The sequence below is a fragment of the Diospyros lotus genome, chromosome 6 (assembly GCF_014633365.1).
Source record: "Diospyros lotus cultivar Yz01 chromosome 6, ASM1463336v1, whole genome shotgun sequence".
Classification (NCBI taxonomy): Eukaryota; Viridiplantae; Streptophyta; class Magnoliopsida; order Ericales; family Ebenaceae; genus Diospyros; species Diospyros lotus.
In genome coordinates, this window is record NC_068343.1 from 18,321,720 (window position 1) to 18,345,474 (window position 23,755).

Consider the following 23,755-nt stretch of genomic DNA (forward strand, 5'->3'; position numbering starts at 1 on the left):
AAAAAATACAAAAATAAAAAAAAGTAAAATAATCGATAAAAAACACATAAAATCGAAAAAAATAAAGTTATTTTATAAATATCAAAACAACATCGTTTTAAAGTTGAGGAAGTTCGATTCTTCCGAGTAAAAAATTAAATACTAAATTTAAAAAAAAATTAATCAAACTAAATTGTTATAAAAAAATTAAATTAAATTGACAAATTCAATCAATTCAATTAATACACTTAAACTAAACTTATGCTCCCTCTACTTAAAATCCCCTAAAATAAAAAAGTCAAAACCCACGCCCACACTAAAGGGCAGACAATAGATTCGGCAGCATAGATTACTATATTCTGTGCGGAGAAGAGAATTAGGGCATCTGCTTCGCTAAGATGGAATACCAAAAACAGTGAACCTCGCACGCATTGCCGTCGATTTCACATACCAAATTGGGCCTCGATTGATCCCCTAGATCTTGAGATTTGATCATTGAATACCTAAATTGAGGTTGGTCGTAGCGAAGCATCTCTGAGCATTTGTGCAGCCGAAGAAACTGTGGATCCTTTGCCTCGATACTTCTCTAGGGACCCGCCCAACGTGAATCTAAATCACACTCCCCTAAAAAGGTCAAAACCCTAATTTTCAGTGGGTATTAATATTATACACGTTGGAATGCATTTGACAAGCCGTCAGAATCGACGGCTGGGATCGAATTGACAGGCGCCTTCATATATCCATGCGATTCAGCAGCAGCCTTTGTGTTCCTTTCCACGAAGCTGTGTGCTGAGCGTTTCCTCTGTGTCCGGAACAGAGAGAGATAGAAAGTTGCAGAGGGGGAAAGGGGAAGAAAAGGCGCCATGTGCGGGATACTCGCAGTTTTGGGTTGCGTCGACAACACTCAGGCCAAGAGGTCCAGAATCATCGAACTCTCCCGAAGGTAAATAATTGATCGAATATGTCTGTGTTTTGCTTTGAGTTGCTCCGTGTGTTTTGTATGCCGAGGCATTGCTGACGGTTCGTCAAAGTAGGACCGATAAGCGTGGGTATCAAGTGCTTGAATGTACGTCTGTTTCCCATTTGATTTTCATCTGTGTGTGTGTGTGTGTGTGTGTGTGTGTGTGTTTTTGGTTTTCACGTGCTTTCATTGCAAATATTTGGACTATTTCATTTTGAAACAAATTTCTTTTAGATAGAACACTGTTCTTGTGCTAAATGTTTTGTTCTTATTCCGTATGTTCTCACTTGTTGCCTTATTGATCTAATTGTCTTCTTCCTTCATTTTTGACATCTTTCTGTTGAAAAAAATATATGAGAAAGACAATTATAAATAGAATAGTGGCTTGATGTTGTTATAACCATCCAACATTTATCGCATTGCAAAATTGCTAAAAAAAAAAAAAAAACTGGAATGCAGTTAGTAGGACAAAATGAATCAAAATTGGTCAAAAACTACAATTTTTAATGGCATGTTTGTCATCCCAAATTGTGAGATGTCTTCAAAATGGGAATCTCCTTTCATGTAATACCATTGATCCCTTTTATGATAGTGTTGGGTTCTAGGGATGGATGCTTGAAAGGATTACATGGTGGGAGTGGGAATTTGGCTATTTAAAATGGTAATGTGATGGTACTTCATAGAAAATAGTTTACTAGCAAAATTTGTTAACATTTACCCAAGAAAAATGAAAAAAAATAACTAAAAGGAACTGTTGACCAAAAACATCCACCATGATTGATCTGCGCGTAGTGGCAAAAAATGCTATATTTGTGATGCTTCCTTTGGAGTGTTGTTCAGCAAATTTTCCAAATGATTTCAAACTGTGAATTTGTTTCTTAATGATTTATTGTACGGTGCATCTCTTTTTCTATTTATTATTATTATTTTTTTGCTTATGTATTTCATAGTCTATTTTACTTTGATAAGTAAAGGCCAGATTATGCTAGTCTTTGATCTATCGGTATATAGTTCCCAAATTTCATAGCTTCCCCCCCCCCCCCCCCCCAAAAAAAAAAAAAAAAGACTTGTTGAGCAAAAATATATTAAAAGCAAACAATGAGATCTATATGATGCATGGACACTCCAAGCCAAAATGTGTTATTGATGTTGCATAAGGTGAAAAAGTAAAAATGAAGAATGAAGTTCTGATATTAATTATTTATATTTGACTGAGATATTAAATGTTGAGGTCTTTGAGAATTGGGGTACTTGGAAAAGATTTTACACATTATGTTCAAGATGGGATTGACTACATGGATTCTATCTTGCCAATTATCTCTATCAAGGACCATATTTTCTATAACTGTAAGGCCATTATATTTCATGTTATGCCTAAGAGTATAGTTGTAAAAGTTGCAAGAGCACTGAGTCGCAAATTTAGTGCTTGGGGCCTAAGTGTGAGGTGCACATTTATTCAAAACACATATGAAATACTTACACTACTCTTTTCAATATGTATCGCTCATAAGGAGATGTCATAGACCAAGGGTATAGCTATAATTAGACGAGTAATGGTAGAATTGTAATAATCCAATAGGGGCTAATTCAAATGGCGCGTGCATGGGCTGTTTCCTAACTGCCGCGCCAAGCTGTGTAATTCTCCTATAAATGAAGATAAGCTGAGGATGGGGAGGCATGTGAGGATTATTCCACAGTTTCCTTTCCCTCTCATTTCTCAATTCACGTTTCTCTCGCCCACTCTTAATCTCTCTCTCTCTCAATCTCTTCTTCTCAATTCTTCTCGCCTAAACCATTCATTCCAGAATTACGGAAGGTAACCCTTCTTCAGATTCCGAGCTTGACAATTGGTATCAGAGCCCGCGACCTGGCAATAGGGATGGCCGACGGAACGCGAGCGAAGCAGATGGAGGTCAGATTGGACACGATCGAGTTGGGATTGCGACAACACTAGGAGCAGGTGGACGATAGATTGGAGACGCTGGAGTTAGGAATTCGGAATGTATAGGAAGAGATCCACCGGGGTAGATCGGAATACACAACTGCTTTAGATCGGGCCGTGACCGGAATTCGAGAAGAATTCTCGGGACTCAGCCAGCAACTGTCGGCAGCTCTGAGCATGTTTGCTTGGCAGCTAAATGTCAGCTTACCAACGGATTTTCCCCCAAGGTCAACGTCGGCACCAATACTGACTGCACCGGTGAATAGATTGCGACCTCAAGAACCAACGGAAGTGGGAGAGGGAGCACATCAGAGGGGTTATGGGGGTATCAATTCCACTCAACTGGGGTTGAGAATGGAGATTCCGGCCTTCGATCGGGACAGACTGAGGTGGTGGATACGCAGATGTGAACGTGTGTTTTATCAACATTGAATCGTAGAAGGTGATAAGGTATGTATGGCTGCTTCCTACTTAGATGATGTGGCGGATGCATGGTTCCAAAATTGGAGTCATGGCAGGTTGGATTTGAGTTGGCCAGAGTTTGTTAACCAATTGTGCAGAAGGTTTGGAGAGAAGACCAGATCTGATGTAATTGAGGAGTTTAACAAATTGAAACAGAATGGAACAGTAGAGGAGTACCAAACTAGATTTGAAGAATTGAGGTCCTTGCTCTCATTTTCGCAACCTTACCTAGATGAGGAGTACTTTGTTTCAAGTTTTATCAGCGGGCTGGAGGAGTTAATTAGATCAGCGGTTAAGATGTTATACCCCACCACGGTGACACAAGCAGCTGAACAAGCTCGATTGCACGAGCTTTCAATGGAAACTTTTGCTAGGAGACATAAGTTGTCGTCCAAAAACAGCAGGGAGGATCACACCAACGGGGGATATCACAGGGGAAGTAATTTCCAAGGGTCGAGAGGAGGACCTACCAGGAAGGTTCTCCAACCTGTGACCCAACCAAGAAACCTCACGGTGGACCAAAAGAGACAATTAGGCATATGTTTCTGTTGTGGTGAAAAGTATGGACAAGGTCACTAGTGTAAGAAACTTATACTTACTATGGAAGGTCAGGAGGAAGTAGAGGAAGAGGAAGCGGGAATGGGCGGAAATGAAGAATTGCCTGAGGAAAACGAAGGGGGTGAGATCTCAATGCACGCCTTGCAGGGCCAAGCAGCGGGAAGAGTCATAAAGGTGATAGGGGTGGCCCGAAAAAGGAAGATAGTCGTGTTGATAGATAGTGGCAGCACACATAGTTTCCTAGATGAGACCACAGCCCACAACCTACAGTGCAACCTCCAGGAGACTCCCCCACTGTTAGTCCTAATAGTTGATGGGACCAGAATGGTAAGCCAACTCAGATGTAGGGGTTTCAAGTGGCTAATGAGTGGACGAGAATTCTCGACAGACCTGAGAATACTCAAGTTGGGAGGGTGCCATGTTGTGTTGGGGGTAGACTGGATGAGGACGGTGAGCCCCTTAGTATTCGATTTTTATACCCTGGAAGTGACCTTTAACTTGGAGGGCCAATAGGTTACTTTACATGGGAGTCAAGAAACAGGGGAGTGTAGGGTTGTTACAGGGAAACGGATTCAAAAGTTGCTAGAACAGGGAAGTATCGCCGTGGGACAGTGCACTCCATTTATGTTGTGGACGTGGGGTTAATGACAGCTGAAGAACAAAAGTTTGCTGCACCAAGGAACACTGCCTTGGCAACAGAGGACAGAAAGGTACACTTCCCTTTACCCATTCATAACTTGCTAATGGAATTTGAGGATTTGTTTGCCACTCCCCAAACCTTGCCACCCCATCGAATCCTTGACCACTCCATTCACCTTAAACCCAACAGTGAACCAGTCAATTTAAAGGCCTATCGATATTCTCCCATACAAAAGGCCGAAATAGAAAAACTCATAAGAGAAATGTTGTCCAAAAACTTGATACAACCAAGCCAAAGCCCATATGCCTCACCAGTCCTCCTAGTGAAAAAGAAAGATGGCACTTGGAGGTTTTGTGTGGATTATAGGCAACTCAACTCACTAACCATCAAGAACCAATTCCTTATACCCATTATTGAAGACCTCTTAGACGAATTAACAGGCGCATCCATTTTTTCTAAGCTTGACTTGACCCCCGGATACCACCAAATCCGAATGAATTAAGCCGATTGTCCTAAGACAGCTTTTAGAACCCATCAAGGGCATTATGAATTCTTGGTAATGCCTTTCAGCCTCACCAATGCGCCTGCAACCTTCCAAGCATTGATGAACCACATTTTTGCTCCCTATTTGCGCAAATTCGTTTTGGTTTTTTTCGATGACATCCTCATTTACAGTACTACCTTAGACCAGCATCTATCCCACCTCAAGCTGGCATTTCAGATCCTTAGATTCCATAAGCTGTATGTGAAAAGGTCTAAATGCTCATTCGCAGAAGGGAAGGTTGAATACTTGGGTCATATCATATCTGGCCAAGGAGTTAGTATTGATCCTCACAAAATTGAAGCTATGAAGGCCTGGCCCCTGCTAAAAACCCTGAAGGAACTAAGAGGCTTCCTCGGCCTGACTGGTTATTATCGGCGCTTCATAAAAGGGTATGGAATGATTAGCAAGCCACTGACCACACTGCTTAAGAAGAATAACTTCGGTTGGGGTCTGGAAGCAGAGGAAGCCTTTGAATCCCTTAAAGCAGCCATGTCGCAAGCCCCAACCTCTACCCGACTTTTCCAAGGAGTTTATTTTGGAAACGGATGCATGTGACATCGGTATAGGGGCGGTGCTTAGATAGGGAGGGCAACCAGTGGCCTATCTAAGTCAAACATTGGCCCCACGACATCAGGGTTTAAGTATATATGCCAAGGAGTTGTTGGCAGTTCTAATGGTTGTGGAGAAATGGAGATACTACTTAGAGGGCAAGAAATTCACCATTAAGACGGACCACGAGAGCCTCAAATTCTTAGCCCAGCAAAGGGTACACAACTAGTTACAGAGGAAGGGAATTACCAAACTCATGGGCTTTGACTTCATCATTTTATACCGCAAAGGAAAGGAAAACAAGGCAGCCGATGCTCTTTCCCGGAGAGAGGTGCCAGTCGCTTGTCAGGCCATTTTGGCCGTGGTTTCAGATTGGGTGAAAGACATTACCCATAGCTATGATCAGACTCCCTGGATCAAAGAGTTACTTATTAGGCTTTCCGCGTAGGCCACTAATGATCCTAACTACCAATTAAAAGGGGGATTATTGAGGTTCCAGAACAGAGTGGTGATTGGGGAAGACGAATTGTTGAAGAAGAAGATACTTCAGAGCTTGCATGACTCCCCCATAGGTGGACATTCCGGGCTCAATGTAACCTACCGGCGGGTAAGACAGCTTTTTTACTGGAAGGGCCTTAAAAAAGATGTCACTAGGTTTGTCACGGAATGCACTACTTGTCAACGGTGCAAATATGAGCAAATTCCTTATCCAGGCCTCCTTCAACCCCTGGAAATACCCTCACAAGCTTGGGAACTAATCTCAATGGACTTCATTGAAGGCTTACCAAAATCTGAAGGTGCTGGCACTCTTTTGGTGGTAGTAGACAAGTTGTCTAAATTCAGCTACTTTCTCACTTTGGCTCACCCGTTCACAGCCACTGAAGTCACAAGGAAACTAATGGATTCAGTATTCAAAATCCATGGGTTGCCTAAAGCGATAGTTTCTAATCGTGATAAAGTATTTGCAAACCAGTTTTGGAAGTCATTATTTCAAGGGTTTGGCATTAAGCTTCATCTTTCTTCTGCCTACCATCTGGAGACAGATGGACAGACTGAAAGAGTCAACCAATGTCTTGAGACTTACCTTAGATGCTTGTGTGTTTCCAAACCACGAAGCTGGAGTTGATGGGTAGCTCTTGCCCAATGGTGGTATAACACCAACTACCATACTGCACACAAGAGAACTCCTTTCGAAGCTCTGTTTGGGTATCTGCCACCCATCATTCTGGCTGTAATGCACTACTCTCCTCAGGAAACATCCGCAGATCGGTACCTAAAGGACAGACAAGAAGCCCTACTAACTATTAAGCAGGAATTGGCCCTAGCTAGTCAGCGGATGAAGCAGTTGGCAGATAAGCATCGCACAGAGAGACAGTTTAAGGAAGGAACTGAGGTCTACTTAAAGGTAAAAAGGTTTCAACAACACCTTTTTCACAAGGGACCAATCTCTAAGCTTAGTCCTAAATTCTATGGGCCCTTCAAGATCGTGGCAAAGGTAGGACCTGTTGCCTATCGTCTCCAGTTGCCTGAGGGCGTGGGCCTCCATCCAGTGTTCTACGTCTCCCTGCTGAAAAGATCCATTGGACCAGCTGACAGTTCTAGCAATACACTGCCCACTCCACTTGAAGACATCGAGACCAACGCTGAACCAGTGGCAGTGTTGGACAGACGAGTGGTTTACCAGGACTAGGCTCCACTGATGCAAGTATTAGTGCAATGGTCTCACCTCCATTCGAATAACGCCTCATGGGAATATCTCCTTGACCTTTTGCAACGTTTTCCTAGAATGACAAGTCTACTGTAATTTCTTGGGGATAAGAAATATTTTAAGGGGAGGGAATTGTCATAGACCAAGGGTATAGCTGTAATTAGATGAGTAATGGCAGAATTGTAATAATCCAATAGGGGCTAATTCAAATGGCGAGCGCATGGGCTGTTTCCTAACTGCCGCGCCAAGCTGTGTAATTCTCCTATAAATGAAGATAAGCTGAGGATGGGGAGGCATGTGAGGATTATTCCACAGTTTCCTTTCCCTCCCATTTCTCAATTCACGTTTCTCTCGCCCACTCTTAATCTCTCTCTCTCTCAATCTCTTCTTCTCAATTCTTCCCGCCTAAACCATTCCTTCCAGAATTACGGAAGGTAACCCTTCTTCAGATTCCGAGCTTGACAGGAGATAGATGCAAACTCGTAAAATCATAAGTGATGAATAACCAACCCTGCAATAGCAACTAATATCATTGCAAAAAAAAAAAATTAGTTTCTTTTGCAATTAGTTGTCAGATCCTAGATCTGATAGGGGAATTCTCTACTATTTGAGAGAGAATTAGGCTGGAATTTGAGGGGGGAGGGTGAGAATTAGAGTATTGAGGGGGGAAATCTGAGAGAGAGAATGGAAGAGGGAAATGAACTGATTCAATATTATTTCCATGAATTTCAAATGGCTGAGTCAGTTCTTTTAAACTGCCTTAGCTTAGATTTGTTGCCAAAAATGGTTGCCAAATCCTTCTCGAATCAGTACAACTTGCATTACTGGAACATTCCTCCAGTAAGCTAATTTCCTTCTACAAAATAAAAGCATAGCTACAAAATAAAGGCATAGCAGCCTAAGTACATGACACTAGTTTCTTGATTCTTTTAACTGCCAAAGAGATTAGAGAAAAGAAAAACTTATAACAAAACACACTGCAAAAAACAATTAGTTTCGTCTAATTTCTTTTGCAATTAGAAGAAAGAAAGAAAATTTACAGTAGAACACACAGCAAAAAGAGTTACAGAAAAACAATTAGTTTATTTTAAATTTCAAACAAATTAGAAGAGAGAAAAAATTAGTACAACACACAATGAAAGCATTTCTTTCTTAGCAATTTTCTTCTAAATTGCAACAGAAATTACAAGAAAGAAAAAAAATAGAGTAGAACACAGTGAAAAAAAAAAATTACAATCTAGAATTAGTTTCTTCTAAATTGCAAAAGAAATTAGAAAAAAGAAACAAATATGAAGCAGAACGCAGATGTTAGTAGCTCTCTAGCGATTGAACATCATTGTGTCAGGAACCTGAGCCTAATTGTAATTCCTTTGATGAGAGAATTGAAAGAGAGGGAGAAATAGAGAAAAAAAGATGGGAAGAATCAGACTGATTAAGAGGAAGAACTGAGAACTGAGAGAGACAAAGGAGAATTTAGATAGGGAGTAGGGAGAAATAGAGAGATCCAAGAGAAAGGGAGAACTGCTGAGAAGGAAGATCTTTAATTCATAATAATCATAATGATTCTTGGCCATGTGGTTATAGCTTTATATATAAGCCATCCACAGATTTTAAGGGGCAATTACCACTTCTCCACTACCAATAATGTCACAACCCTAGGGGTATAATTGTAATTGGGAGACACTTACCTTGTATGAGCTGTTGGGCTAGCTGAAAGGGGTTAGGTGGGTAAAAAACTAACTGTACAACAACTATCTGTTTTGCCTGTTAGTTAGGTGGTTGCTTAGTTGTTGAATTGTGCTAGAGGCTTTATATAGAGACCTATGACAGTAAGGAAGGTATCATTGATAATATTAAGAAGTTCTTCTCTCTCAAACCTCTCTCATTCTTTATCTCTATTATGTTTTCTCCCTCCAACTCTATTCTTTCTTCTTCAATTTCCTATTCAAACCCTAGCAAACCCTAGGGTCGTGACAAATAATTGCTCTGAAATGACTCCATAACCTCCTATATCAATCCATAACTGAGAGTTACAGTAATAACTAACTTCTCTTGCAAAAATAAATTAAACTGCTGTAAAAATAAATTAATTAACTGTCTTGGTCATGACACACTGCCAAAGGATCTTGGCGAGTGAGAGATCTGACAGATCTCTAGTTTGCACCGCTAGGTTTGCCTCTCACCAATATACAAGAATATGTATTCAAATTAACAAGAAATAAGATGTAAGATAACAAATGGACAAGAAATAGGGTTTTAATGCACTCATATACAAGGCATTCGCCTTTTGCCTTGCACCTTGCATGAGGCACACCTCGGGCACTTAGGCAGTGCCTCAAGCATGGTGTTGTGCCTCAGTGGTGATGAGACGCACAGAATTGCACCTCTTTGTGCCTCGTGCCTAGGTGCTCCTCAAGCGTGACTTTGACAACTATGCCTAAGAGTTTTTAATTATATTTTAAAAGTTGTTTTTTTCTACCTTTTTGGCTACAAACTTCTTTTATATCATCTAACTCCTTATAGCTAGGTCTTTGGATCTTCACCTAAGTCCTTCAAAACATCTTATACTTATCTTGCTCATCTTATTTTCAATAGGCTTTACTCCATCCTTATTACAAATAATTTCCTTTGTGACTATCTTTTTATTGTATGACTGCACATTCATTGTAACATGTTCAACTTAATTACGTTCATATTTTGTACATGTTGGTGTCAGCGCCTCAAGTGCTAACGATGGTTCTTGATCGAATAGAAGGATCGAGGGAAGAAGAAAGGGAGATATTGAGAGAATTGGAAGAAGATGAATGCAGAATTAGGGAGAGAGAGTAGCGAGAGAGAATGATTTAAAATATTCTTATATTTTTCATATCCGTGGAAGGGAAATTCAGCACTATATATAGCTGATTTCCTAACCTCGCATGTGCGGTAACCGCATACATGTGCATGGGAATGTATCAATTGTTGATGCAACAACTAACTAGGTACGACCCATTACAACCAGCTTACAAAATATGCTATTTTCACCCTCCTACTATCTTTAATTACAGTAAACTCCCCCTTACAAGTTAATACATGACAGTTGGTAACTTAATTGCCTAGCATTCCATATTATAAAAAATAAATATATTTTATATGTATATAAAAATAATTGATATTCTACATATAAAGGAAGTGATAGATTTTTTTTTTTTGCTGTTAAGAATTCTTTTTAATACCTAGGAAATTCTATGCATAAACAAGCTATTACTTCTAAATTTCAAAATTCCTAAAGGGACTCATCAGATTTCATGTTTAAAGATCATATGATTTTTACACTAATGCATGTTGTTCTGATGATTGAATTTTAACTTCTCTTTTTTTTTTAAAGCTATGATGTGGGTTCTAATATATTTAAGAGGTGGACATGTTACATCCCACTTTTAACATAAGCATCCAGTTTTGAGAGAGGCTAGTAAATGATAGGACTCATTTGCAGACGTGTTGACATCCATGAAAAATGTGTGATGTGTGTTGGTATTAGACACATGACAATGTTTCTTTAAATTGTTTTAAGTGAAGGGATTGTGGGCACCAAAGTTAACTTGATTGAGATAATAATACAAGACATAATACATTATTGTTTTAAGTCAAATTATGTCTCTTGGTATGTCTGAATGGAGGAAAAAAGATCCATGTAGTTGGGCAAAGGTTTAGTGGTACTATTTTCCCCTATTTTTCTGTTGATTTAATTTTCCACTTCAAGATGTGCATATGGACTCAAATCACCTTGACTAGCTCATATCCATAATACAGTTTCTTAGGGCTTTTGAAATTGTGATTGATATGATGGAGGATTCTTGCTGTGAACCAAGATACCTATTTAAGGTCTGCTGACTTGTTTGATGTTATTTTCTGGCCACTGAGTTGATTTCATCAGGATTACCTTCAAAATGTCCAGTAAACTGAGTTTTGATGACGATGCTTTTTATTAGTTGTGAATCTGCATTATTCTTTTCCCTAGGATGCAAATGTGCAACTTGTTTTGTGGTGTAATTATAGTTCTCTGAATAGGACGAAGAGATAACTGTTTTTTCACAGATATGTACATATCTGCAGTTCTGTTTTTCTTTTTTCCTCTTGAATATATTATGCAGTTTTCTATCTGTCGCTTCATTCCCATGAAATTATTTATCTGAACAATCAGAACAAGCCCTGGTGTTTTGGTTACTTTACTGGAGACTGTTTTACTGTTCTCAAAAATGGAAAGAAGAAAACTATTCTAGGAATTTTTTTTTCTAAATTGTTTCCAGAAAATTACCTGAAACCATTGCTGTTAAGGACAAGAAAAAAGTTTTTTTATGAATTTCAAAAATATTTTTATATAATTCTGAAGAATAAAAAAATGATGATATTCTGGTCATGCTAGTGTTTGTTTGAACAAACACAAAAAATGAAAATAAAAACAATACAAAATTGAGTTCTTACTTCTCAAGTATTTATCAAATTCTTCTCATTTTTTGTATCTCAGTCTTCTGTGATTTTTTGAAGTTAAGGTCCTAGCTGCTTACTTTCATTTCATTGAAAATGCAGGTTGCGCCATAGAGGTCCTGATTGGAGTGGCTTGCACTGTTATCAGGACTGTTACCTTGCTCATCAACGATTAGCTATTGTGGATCCTGCCTCTGGAGATCAGCCTCTTTATAATGAGGACAAGACTATCGCTGTCACAGTAACTAAGTTTCTTTTGTTTAACTTGTTAAGTTTGTGGGATTCTTTTCTAATATGGTCTTCTGACTATCACGCTCATCTACAAAATTAATGATGACATGTTTCTGGATAGAGTATTACATACTTTCATTTATGCTTGCATGTATATATTATCTTTTTAGTTTACAGGTAACTTGATAGAGTTCTACAGTTTTAACTTGAGAGGTTCCAAAACACGGAGAAGCATTTTGAAGTTTGTTTCAAGTTGTGTCAAGTTTGGTTGGATAATTGAGTAACTGGGTATTGTAACAGACAGGATGACATTTGAATGTTGACCATATGATTGGAGTTTGTAGAATGTATTGTATTGGTTGACAGTCACCTAAAAATTTTTGTCCCATTAATAATGATAACAAGGCTGCATGCCCATGGTGTTTGACCTTGATATTGGAGATCTGAAAACATTTAGCATCCATCATTACATGGGTGGAACTTTGGAAGTCGTGATCATGGATAAATGTTATGGGAAGAGATTGTCTTGTGAGAAATTGGCAAAACTGCTGACAATGTCCTGATCTCTGATTTGTGTGCCTGACCTGACCTATCAGGAAACTGGAAGATTCACTAGTTTAGAACTATTACCTACAGAAAGGGCAGATTCACAGCACAACTGAGTTCTCTCATCAATGAATTTTTTCCTATATATGAGGGCTTCCTGTGGATATGTATCATGTGTTATGTATATGAACTCAGAGCCTTGTTCCTTTTTAATAAACTTGACCTTGCGATAGCTGATTTGGTTGTGCTTTTTAGTAAAGTTGAAATTAAGTAGTAAATATTTTTAGCGTGAAATCTTTCTATAAAATGTTTAAGTAAACATTTGGAAATATTTCTATAACATGTTTTAGAAGGGTCACTTAACGTTGAATCTTAGCTAAAACCAAGTTGTAGTTAAAATTTAAGATTTAAGCACTAGGTGCTTATGCTTCATCAAGCTCATTTCACATCAAACAGAGTGCAGTTGGAAGAGCTTAATTGTGTTATTACACTGGGATTGAGTGGCTTGATGTAAGAACAGATGATCAATGTTATGAGAAACTGTTATGAGAAACCCAATATTGTTTTAGTATTTATGCCAAGGCCTTTTGCCTAGTTTGAGCAAATGCCTATCTAGATATTTTATCGATTGAGTATACCATGAATGGAAAAATAAAAGTAATAGTTGTTTGTTTTGAACTTTCTACAAAACAAGTGGTTGTGTTTGAGTTTCAAGGTTTCCTCAGCTGACCAGAGCAGAAGAACTACTCTGGTTATTGTCTTTCTTGATGCAGTAATAGTGAAGGTTTCAACCTTGATTTTCTTGCAGTCTTTTGCCTATATTTATTTCTCTCTAACTAAGCAGCAAATAGAATTATGATATGGCATTCGCTAATGGTTTGAGATAACAAAGTTTGAAGAATGTTCAAGCAGTGGACTCTGGGAAGGATTTTTGCTTTGTCAAAATTATTTTTAATGATTATTCTGTAGCTTTCATTTTGCTGATAACTTAGGCTAAATGTGTATTAGGAACCAATTTCATTTGATTTATTGATGTCTTATGACCTGCAAGAATTATTCATAATGTTTTTTTTTTCTTATTGTTGCTGCTAAGTACATTTCTTTTCATTTCTTTCAACCCAGTACAGTTTCAGCTCTCTTTATCTTAAGTTATTATTAAGTTCAATGGCTGTCAATGTATCATATATTTTTTCAAGAAAGAAAACTTCTTTCTGTAACAAATTGCTCATTCTTTGGCTTTATGAATTCATTGTCATGCTTGATTTCTTTTGCTTACTATTTTCAGGTCAATGGGGAGATATATAACCATAAACAGTTAAGAGAAAAGCTTCAATCTCATCAGTTCCGAACTGGAAGTGACTGTGAAGTGATTGCCCACCTTGTAAGTGCCTGACCTATATTATCATTATGATAAAAAGTCTGTTTCTCCTATGTAATTTCAGCTGATTTAGTGCTGAATTGTATTGGAAATAACTTCAGAAGTAAGGCCAATGATAGAGCATGCTTTTACACCATTTCTTTCTCAATTTCATTTTTTCTTTCTATTAAAATATTCTTTTATTGTGTGTTATTCCTGTGACTTGTTCATTTGTCTTAGTATGAGGAATATGGAGAAGATTTTGTGGACATGTTGGATGGAATGTTCTCCTTTGTCCTACTTGACAGCCGTGATAAAAGTTTCATTGCTGCTCGCGATGCAATTGGCATTACCCCACTTTACATGGGCTGGGGTCTTGATGGTATGTAAATCTCCTCCTCCTTATTGTTTTTTCTATTTTGCTTGTGCAGTTTGCTTGTGTTTTGTGGTGTTGTTTCTGTTTTCAATACTCTATAACCAAGTTGGGCTCACCTGTCAGTGTGTGTGTGTGTGAGAGAGAGAGAGAGAGAATTTAGAGAAAGGAAAATTAGACTATTCAATTATCAATTCAAAACATGCTTTCTTCCTACAATAGTGGCTTATTTATAGACTCACTGCTCCTGCATCCATGTGCAATCCATTTGGCCTCAACCATGCACCCATGTGCAGAACAATTGAAATTTTAACAAATTGCAAAATACTCTCTTTAACAACTATTTATATCCCTATTACAATTCTGCCCCTTTATTACTTCTAGGGTTATGACAATTCCCCTCCGCCTTAAAACACATCTTGTCCCCAAGAAATGCCAAACCTCCACAGCTTCCTATATGCCTTTTTTCTTTTCTTCCACAACTTGGATGGAGAAGTTTGGAAAATCCTCTGTATGCGTAGCAGATTTGTAGTAGTTCTCATGTACACCTTGACAACTTTCCCCACCATAGTCTCTTCAATGTAGGCTGGTGCATTTCCAGAAGATTGGTTAACTGTGACCCCAATTTCCTTTAATATTTCATCACCATTTTGGTCCAAGTCTGTGATGAATGCCTTCAACTGCATGTGGACCATCCAATCTTGACCCTGCCTAGGGTATATGTCACAGGCGTTGCCATTCTTAGCTCCAGCTCCAGCTTTGACCTGCTTTGTAATCGACTTATCCAACAAGTCAATGTTTCGTTCCAAATTTGATTTTTCCTCAGATTTCGATAAGTCTGAAATATGAGGAAAGACTCTAGCACCAATATCCGTTGCGCCACTCTAATTCCATGTAATGAATTCAGCAACTCCTTTTTCTTTGTGTTTGCTAAAATATCCCTCTACAAGAACTTCTTTTTCAACAATTTCAGATTGTCCCTTTGCCTTTGCTGTCTTATCAACCTCACCATAGCTTAGGTTCTTCCAAATGTTGCCCCCACCAACTATGTTTCCCATTGAGCTTGTAATTCGAGATTTTGCATTTCCAAGGATTTGAGATACTCCCATTCCTGGAACAGCATCCCAGTTACCGATTGCAGCAGAGGTTGGAAGAATCCTGGGAATAGACCCACCAACTCCATTTGTGCCACTACTATATCTAGGGCTTCCAACAACACTCATTCTACCACTATTTTCACCCTTGAATGACCATTTGCACTACTATGAGATATCTCAGAAAGGGTAATAGGGAGATTGTTTGAGATAAAACGACCACTAGAAATGCTTCCAGCAATTTGTTGATCTCCTTGAATGGTTATTGCATGATGAAAATCTAGGGATGTGCAGCTCCAGATTGAGTAGAGAATGATGTAGCAAAAGACCTCCCAGTACTCTTTGGAATATTTGAAGTCGATCCATTCATAGATGACTGATTTTGGTGAGAGAACATGACCATTAAATTTTGTAGTTGATCTCTGAATTGAGTTCCCACTTCATCTATGATTCCATTCATCCTTCTCTCCAAGCCCCCCAACGAGGAATCCAACTTCCGATCCATTGCCATGATTGCTTCATGGGTGTGATTGGATCCGATCTTCAATAATTTCACTCAAGCTTGCATATTAGTGACTGTCGAGTGGAATTGTTGCACCTGAGACTCAAGGTTCTTCATCCGTGTTGCTTCCGCCATTACTAATCTTGCAAAATTTTCTCGGTTCAGCAGCCTTCAACGCTGGAGCGTCACAACAGTACTCCTTGCTGAAGTAGCTCTAGTAGGGAAGCTCGTTTTTGAGTGCTTTGCTTCGGGAATGGAGGAAGAAGGGTGAAGCAACTAAAGAAAGGCCACTCGATTAACTCAAGCAGAAGTAGTTGACGGCCCCGGATTTGCTCTCGCTTGGTATATTTGAAATTTGATAGCAACTGCGATGGATTCAAAAATCGCTTAGATTCGCTTCTCATTGACTGGGTTAGAATCACCAACCTATCAAGCGGCAACACCCCATAGAACTCCGGTCGAAATTCTTGATCAAAATTGCAACACCATAGTCGTGCCTACAGGAAACTTATCGGTTTGGGTCGAACTGGTCTTCCGATCTGGTTGCAACTCTCTTGGTCGTCCCCTTCACCTCCGATGGACTCACATTCGCCTTGGACAGTCGCAACCCTTTGGGCCATTCGTTTCACCTTCGATGGACTCACACTCGCCTTAGACAGTTGCAACCCTCTAGGCTATTCACTTCACCTTCGATGGACTGTCGCCTCTCGTGAATGACTGTCCGTTCGCGTCGCCTCCGATGTGCTCGTCGATCAACGTCTACCCACCTCTGTCCGTTTGCCCAGATTGCCGGCTCCGTTGCTATTAACAGAGGTCACCGACTTCACTATGTATCGGCAACGGAAATTACAGCCAATAAAAAATCGAACAACTCACGTACAACTTCCAAAGAACGATTGAATTTACAACCGAGGAACGATTGGCTTTGATACTAATTTGTCATGAACCTAGGGTTGGATTGGAAATTGGAAGAATGAAGGGAGAATTTAGAAGAAGAATAGGGAAGAACAGAAAGTGAGGGGGAGAGAGAGAGAGAGAGGGGAAGGAAAATCAGACTATTCAATTATCAATTCATAACATGCTTTCTTCTTATAACAGTGGCTTATTTATAGCGTCACTGCTCCTACACCCATGTGCAATCCATTTGGCCTCAATCATGCACCCATGTGCAGAACAACTGAAATTCTAACAAATTGCAAAATACCCTCCAACAACTCTTTATATCACTATTACAATTTTGCCTCTCTATTGTTCCTAGGGTCATGACATCATTTCTCGAGTAATTTACCATAAGTTATTTTATGTCTTGAGGAGCTAGCAGGCTGAATATGCAAGGTTTACATGGATTACCTTGATTTTCTATTCCCTACTGGTCCTGTGATGATGGTTTAAGTTCCCATTCAATAACTTGCTTAAGTCTAATAGATTCTAAAAGTTAGTGGATGCATCTTATGGTGTTGAGGATTGTGGGGAACATAGTTGATGTTAGGTTGTCAGTGGAACAAAGGGACTAGGTTAAGAAGGACGGAAATGTGCAATGTCATGTAGCTAATATGTAATAGGGGTAGATAGGTCCATCCATATTGTGTAACGCCTAATAGGCGAGCCTCAGTAATGGTAGGGAACGCTGAGTCATAGGTTACCTTCTAAAAGGACCCTCTAACAACATATCTATTCGATGTACTAGAGCCACGCTCCTCATGATTAGTAAGAATCTTCTTGGTTTGTCTCTCCTTTCTGTTATTCTTTCTCTCCCTATCCATTTTCTCTCTCTGCTCTCTTCTCCGATTAGTCGGAATTCCCTTGAATTCCATCCCTAACCTTGTCAGACCAATTGGTGTTGACAATTAGTATCAGAGTCGATGGTCCAAAGTCGATGAGCTATAATTGACAATCATAGCAGAGGGAACTCGCATGAAACAAATGGAAACTTGCTTGGACGCCATCGAAGCGGGCGCGCAACAGAGCCATGAGTTGGTTGAGGAAAGGTTGGAAACAGTAGAGGTGGGTAGGTTTCAGAAACACTCACGAAGACATAAGCAGGATGCGATCGAATGTTATGGAAGTGGAGCGACATTTAAGAGACGACTTCGCTCATCTCAGAGTGGAGTTTACGGGACTGAGTTAGCAACTGAATGCTGCACTGGCCATCTTTTCCTGACAACCGAATGCGACCTTACCAGTGGATTTTCCACCAAGGACGGCGACTGCTCCTATCATTCAGGGAGTAAGGGGTCATCAGGAGATAGGCGAAAGGAAGGAGCCAGCAATAGAGGCCACCATGAGAAGAGGCTTAGGTGTTGCAAGTAACACTCCCGTCCCAAAGATGGAGATACCAGTGTTCGAAGGGGTGAAGCCTCGTTGGTGGATAAGAAAGTGCGAACGCTTCTTCTATCACTACCGAGTGGCAGAAGAAAACTAGGTTAACATGGCCGCTACATACTTGAACAATGTAGCAGACTCATGGTTTCAAAGTTGGAGTGCTAGGTGACATGAATGGAGGTGGCCAGAGTTTTAGAAGAATTTTGTGCCCGGTTCGGTGAGAGTAGCTTAACTGATGTGGTGGAATAGTTTAATAAGCTAAGACACGAGGGGACAGTGGAAGAGTACCAAGCCTGATTTGAGGAGTTGAAATCCATACTAGGGCATGCCCACCCCATGTTGGACGAGTAGCATTTTGGATCTAGCTTTCTTAGCAGATTGAATGACGAACTAAGGCCGGTGGTGAAGATATTACAACCAACGACCGTTAGGAAAGCGGCAGAGAAGGCTCGCTTGCATGAATTATCCCTAGACGCCCTCGCTAAGAAGCATAGACTCTCACAAAAAGGGTCTGGAGTGGGTTGACAAGGCGCTATAGGAGGGGGTCAGAAGGTTGGCAACTCTCAAATGCATAAAGGGAGTTACCCCCCAAAGGCACAGGTTGCAGCCAATCCCCTACGATCCCTTACATTAGATCAGACACGACATATGGGATTGTGTTTCAAATGCGGGGAGAAATACACGGTGGGGCACCAATGCAAAATGGCCCTAATGCAAATGGAAGGAGAAGAAAATGAAGATGAAGAAGTAATGCCTGACACTGAAATGGGGGATTCAGTGGAAGAGAAGGAGGAAGAGGGCAAATTTCTCTTCACGCCCTAGAAGGCCACCCTTTGGAGAAGATGATTAAAATCAGAGATAATGTAGGGAAGAGGAGACTTCTTATATTGATAGATAGTAGGAGCTCACATAGCTTCTTGGATGATAGCACAACCAAGGAATTACTATGCATACTCCAACCCACTATTCCCCTATATGTCACGATTGCTAATGGTCACAAAATGATCAACTGGTACAAGTGCCATGGTTTTACATGGAGAATGCAAGGGCATGAGTTTTTTGTCGATTTGAGAATTTTACAATTAGGAGGATGTCAAGTTGTGTTAGGAGTAGACTGGATGAAAACAGTCAGCCCCCTCGTATTTGACTTCAACACCTTAGAGGTGACTTTTGATAAGGGAGGAAGAAGGTTAACGTTGACAGGATGTGGGGATAGAGGAGAGTGCAAAGCAATCTCAGGAAGCCACCTAAAGAAACTCTTTGAGCAAGAAGAGGGAACCATTGCTCAGCTTCATTCGGTCTATGCCATTGAGGTGTGGGAAGGGAGAAAGGAAGCAGACATAGCAAAAACATAAGGCAATCAATGGTTTAGATTACAGGCCTTAGCTAATTCCCCGAGCAAGGTACAATTTATTGACTTCTTACATTATTCTTTGTTGGTTGAATTTTAGGAATTATTCTTGGAACCTATTTCCTTACCCCCAGACCATTTCTTAGAACATACCATCCACCTCAAGCCAAATACCGAACCCATAAACGTTCGTTCCTATCGCTATTCTCCATTTCAAAAGGCCGAGATTAAACGCCTAGTGAAAGAAATGCTGTTAAAAAATGTAATCAGACCAAGTTAAAGCCCGTTTGCCTCCCCTATTCTCTTAGTTGATAAAACAGATGGGAGTTGGAGGTTTTGTGTCGATTATAGACAACTAAACACCCACACCATCAAAAACAAATTCCCCATTCCTATTATAGATGACCTTCTAGACGAATTATCTGGGGCTACAATTTTTTCTAAGCTTGATCTTAGATCTGGTTATCACTAGATTCGAATGAGTGCCTAAGATATTCCCAAAACTACCTTTCGCACCCATCAAGGACTTATGAATTCCTAGTAATGCCTTTCGGCCTAACTAATGCACATTTTCTGCCCTTACCTTAGAAAATTTATCCTTGTTTTCTTCGATGATATCTTAGTTTACAACCCAACCATGGAGCAACACCTAACCCACCTCAAAACCACATTCCAAGACCTCAAATCTAACCAATTGTATGTCAAGAAGTCTAAATGTATCTTTGCAGAGGGACAAGTGGAATACCTTGGGCATATCATCACTAGAGAAGGCGTGATCACTGATCCAAAAAAAATAACCGCTATGGTGGAATCACCAACTCCTAAGACTATCAAGGAATTGAGGGGCTTTCTTGGGCTAACTGGCTATTATAGGAAGTTCATTAAGGGGTATGGGATAATCAACAAGCCGTTAATTGAGCTGCTAAAAAAGAATGGATTTGAATGGGGGGAGAGAGCAGGAAAAACCTTTGATTCCTTAAAGGAGGCTATGACCCAAGTTCCAATTCTAGCTTTACGAAATTTTTCCAAACCCTTCACCTTAGAAATAGATGCATGTGACATGGGAGTGGGGGTAGTGTTGGCATAAGAAGGTAGGCCGATAGCTTTCCTTAGTCAAGCTTTAGCTCCCAAACACCTAGGGCTGAGCATCTATGATAAGGAATTAATAGTTGTACTCATGGCAGTAGACAAATGGAGGTGTTATCTAGAAGGAAACTTGTTTGTCATCAAGACCGACCATGAAAGCCTCAAGTTCTTAGGAGAGCAAAGGTTACATACACAGTTACAAAGGAAAGGGGTAACCAAGTTGCTAGGATTGGATTACACCATCCAATATCGTAAGGGAAAAGAGAATATGGTGGCTGATGCATTGTCTAGGAGGGAAGAAAAGGGTGAATGCCGAGCAGTCTCTGTAGTTGTTCCCGATTGGATTAAAGAGGTGTCAAGTGGCTATGAGAGGACACCCTGGGCTCAAGAACTCATGACCAATTTAGCAACTAGAAGCAGCGAGCAAAAGGGGTACACATTGAAGGCGGGGTTATTGAGGTATAAAGGGCCTATGGTGATTGGGGAAGACCCTCAGCTTAGGACTCGAATCCTACAAGCCTTGCATGCATCTCCTGTTGGAGGGCACTCTGGCTTGAATGTTACTTACAACAAGGTGAGACAATTATTCTATTGGCCGGAAATGAAGAAGGAAGTGACAACTTATGTATTAGCATGCTCTGTTTGCCAAAAATGCAAACGCGAGCAAGTTCCATACCCCGGTTTACTTCAGCCATCGGAGATTTTAGACCGGGCTTGGCAAAGAATTTCCATGGATTTTGTGGAGGATAGGTTGACTAAATTTGGGTATTTCCTCAGCCTAGCTCATCCATTTACAGCTTCGGATGTGGCTAGAGTACTATTGGATTCGGTGGTGAAAGTATATGGCTTGCCTTTGTCTATCACGTCCGACAAAGACAAGATATTTACCAGCAACTTTTGGAGAGAATTATTCAAACAATTGGAAATTGACTTGCATGTCTATGGCTTATCATCCGGAGACGGATGGACAAACTAAAAGGGTGAACCAGTGCTTAGAAACCTATCTAAGGTGTGCATGTTTCACTAAACCTAAAAGTTGGATTCAATGGCTGCCCCTAGCTCAGTGGTGCTACAACTCAAACTTCCATAGCTCACTTAAGAGATCACCTTTTGAGGCACTTTTTGGCTACAAACCGTCACTCATCCCAGCAGTGATGCACTACTCTAATGTGGAACGGGATGTGGATTAATACTTGAGGTAGAGACAAGAAGACCTTCAGTTAATTAAAAAAGAATTAACGGTGGCACAAAACCGAATGAAGCAAATGGCAAACTGAAAGAAATTTTGAGGAAGGGGATTCAGTTTACTTGAAGGTAAGGCGGTTTCAGCAGCAAATGTTTACCGGTAAGCCCCTTCTAAACTAGGGCCTAAGTACTTCGACCCCTTTCAAGTAACAGCTAAGGTAGAGAGCTTCGCTTATAGACTACAACTACCAGATGGAATAGGCATCCATTCAGTCTTTCATGTATTACTACTCAAGAAATCAGTAGGGCCACATGAAGTTTTAAGTGTCGAACTGCCAACCTTGGAGGAGGATTTCTCGAGAGTGTGTGAACCTATGGCAATTATTGACAGGAGGTTCATCTACCAGGGGCCCTTACCCCTGATTCAAGTGCAGGTACAATGGACCAATCGGCCTCCAAATGACACGACTTGGGAGTACCTCCCTGAGTTGCTCAAACAGTTTCCTTGAGTAGCTAGACTTTTGTGATTTCTTGAGGACAAGAAATATTTTAAGGAGGGGAGAATTGTCACGTAGCTAATATGTAATAGGGGTAGATAGGTCCATCCATATTTTGTAACACCTAATGGGTGAGCCTCGGCAGTGGTAGGGAACACTGAGTCATAGGCTACCTTCTAGAAGGACCCTCTAACAACATATATATTCGATGTATTGGAGCCACGCTCCTCATGATTAGTAAGAATCTTCTTGTTTTGTCTCTCCTTTCTATTATTCTTTCTCTCCCTATCCATTTTCTCTCTCAGCTCTCTTCTCCGATTAGCCGGAATTCCCTTGAATTCCATCCCTAACCTTGTCAAACCAACCAGTGCTGACATGCAAGAATTGTCCTGTCTGCATCATTCTTCAACAGTTGTGGGATAATTTTGACAACTAGTAGACACATCTCCAATAATGTATACATGATTGATTTTTTGGAACCTTGACACTGTATGGATACTCTTGAGACACCTTTGAGACACAAATGCCTCAAAAAATGAAAGGCTGTGCATATCCATGCACCATATCTTTACCTGTTTTTTTTAGGGACTTTGAGGGGGATGGTATTGCAGTTATGGATGCCAATTCACCCTCTGCTTTGACAATATTTGGATTGCATTTTATGATTTAGTAGTTATTACCCAACCTCACTGAGTTCTTATCTTTCTGAATCTGGCTTTTGTTGATAGACAGTTTTAGTAGTCCTATTGGCAATACTAGTTTGTCATTTCACTCTTTGTATGGATAAGACCCATGTCTGTTAACATTCAGAAAAAATAAACCATACCTTTTACCATCACTTAAGCTCATCTCTTTGCAGGTTCCATTTGGTTTGCATCAGAAATGAAAGCTCTAAGTGATGATTGCGAAAGATTCATATCCTTTCCTCCCGGTTACATATACTCTAGCAAAGCTGGTATGTACATGTTAATCCATAGAGGGCTGGATTACTTCTGCAATGAAATTGATGATTGTATGTACTGTCTTAAATTGTTAATTTGGTTTAGCATCAGCAATTATTGATCTATAGGAAAAGCTTTTGTGCAGTTATTAATCTTTATCTTTGTTTAATTTATCATTTTTTGAAAAGAAATCCTCTGCCTTTCCTAGGAACCATTATTCAATATTATTGGATTTTAAATTTTGTTGTCGTGTTAACCTTTCAGTAGTAGCATTTTGTATGCCAAAGAAATATTCCTGTGTAATTACTAATTTTTTTCAGGAAAAGAAACCTGGAAATAGTAGTCATAGTTTTTATTTCAAAATATTTTTGCAAACCACTAACTCTATGACATTTGCAAACATTGGGAATTTTTCAAGCTGTAAGCAATATTAACTTTTTTGTTCCTACAATTTTTACTC

The 23,755-nt window shown here is 39.9% G+C and overlaps 1 protein-coding gene and 1 non-coding gene across 2 annotated transcripts in view; both read left to right on the top strand.

Annotated features, from left to right (window-relative positions):
• Nucleotides 1-329: 329 nt before the first annotated feature.
• The window catches only part of LOC127803835 (asparagine synthetase [glutamine-hydrolyzing] 2), a 35,720-nt gene continuing 12,294 nt past the window's right edge, over nucleotides 330-23,755 (top strand). Inside the window, exons 1-5 of the mRNA XM_052340390.1 lie at nucleotides 330-922; nucleotides 11,913-12,051; nucleotides 13,873-13,968; nucleotides 14,185-14,326; nucleotides 23,214-23,309. Of these exons, the coding sequence (XP_052196350.1) occupies nucleotides 843-922; nucleotides 11,913-12,051; nucleotides 13,873-13,968; nucleotides 14,185-14,326; nucleotides 23,214-23,309 (553 nt within the window). The 5' untranslated portion in view covers nucleotides 330-842. The remainder of the gene's footprint in view (nucleotides 923-11,912; nucleotides 12,052-13,872; nucleotides 13,969-14,184; nucleotides 14,327-23,213; nucleotides 23,310-23,755) is intronic.
• LOC127805427 (small nucleolar RNA snoR35) lies at nucleotides 15,677-15,759 on the top strand. Its single transcript, XR_008024153.1, has one exon. It is a non-coding gene; the product is annotated as a small nucleolar RNA snoR35 (small nucleolar RNA).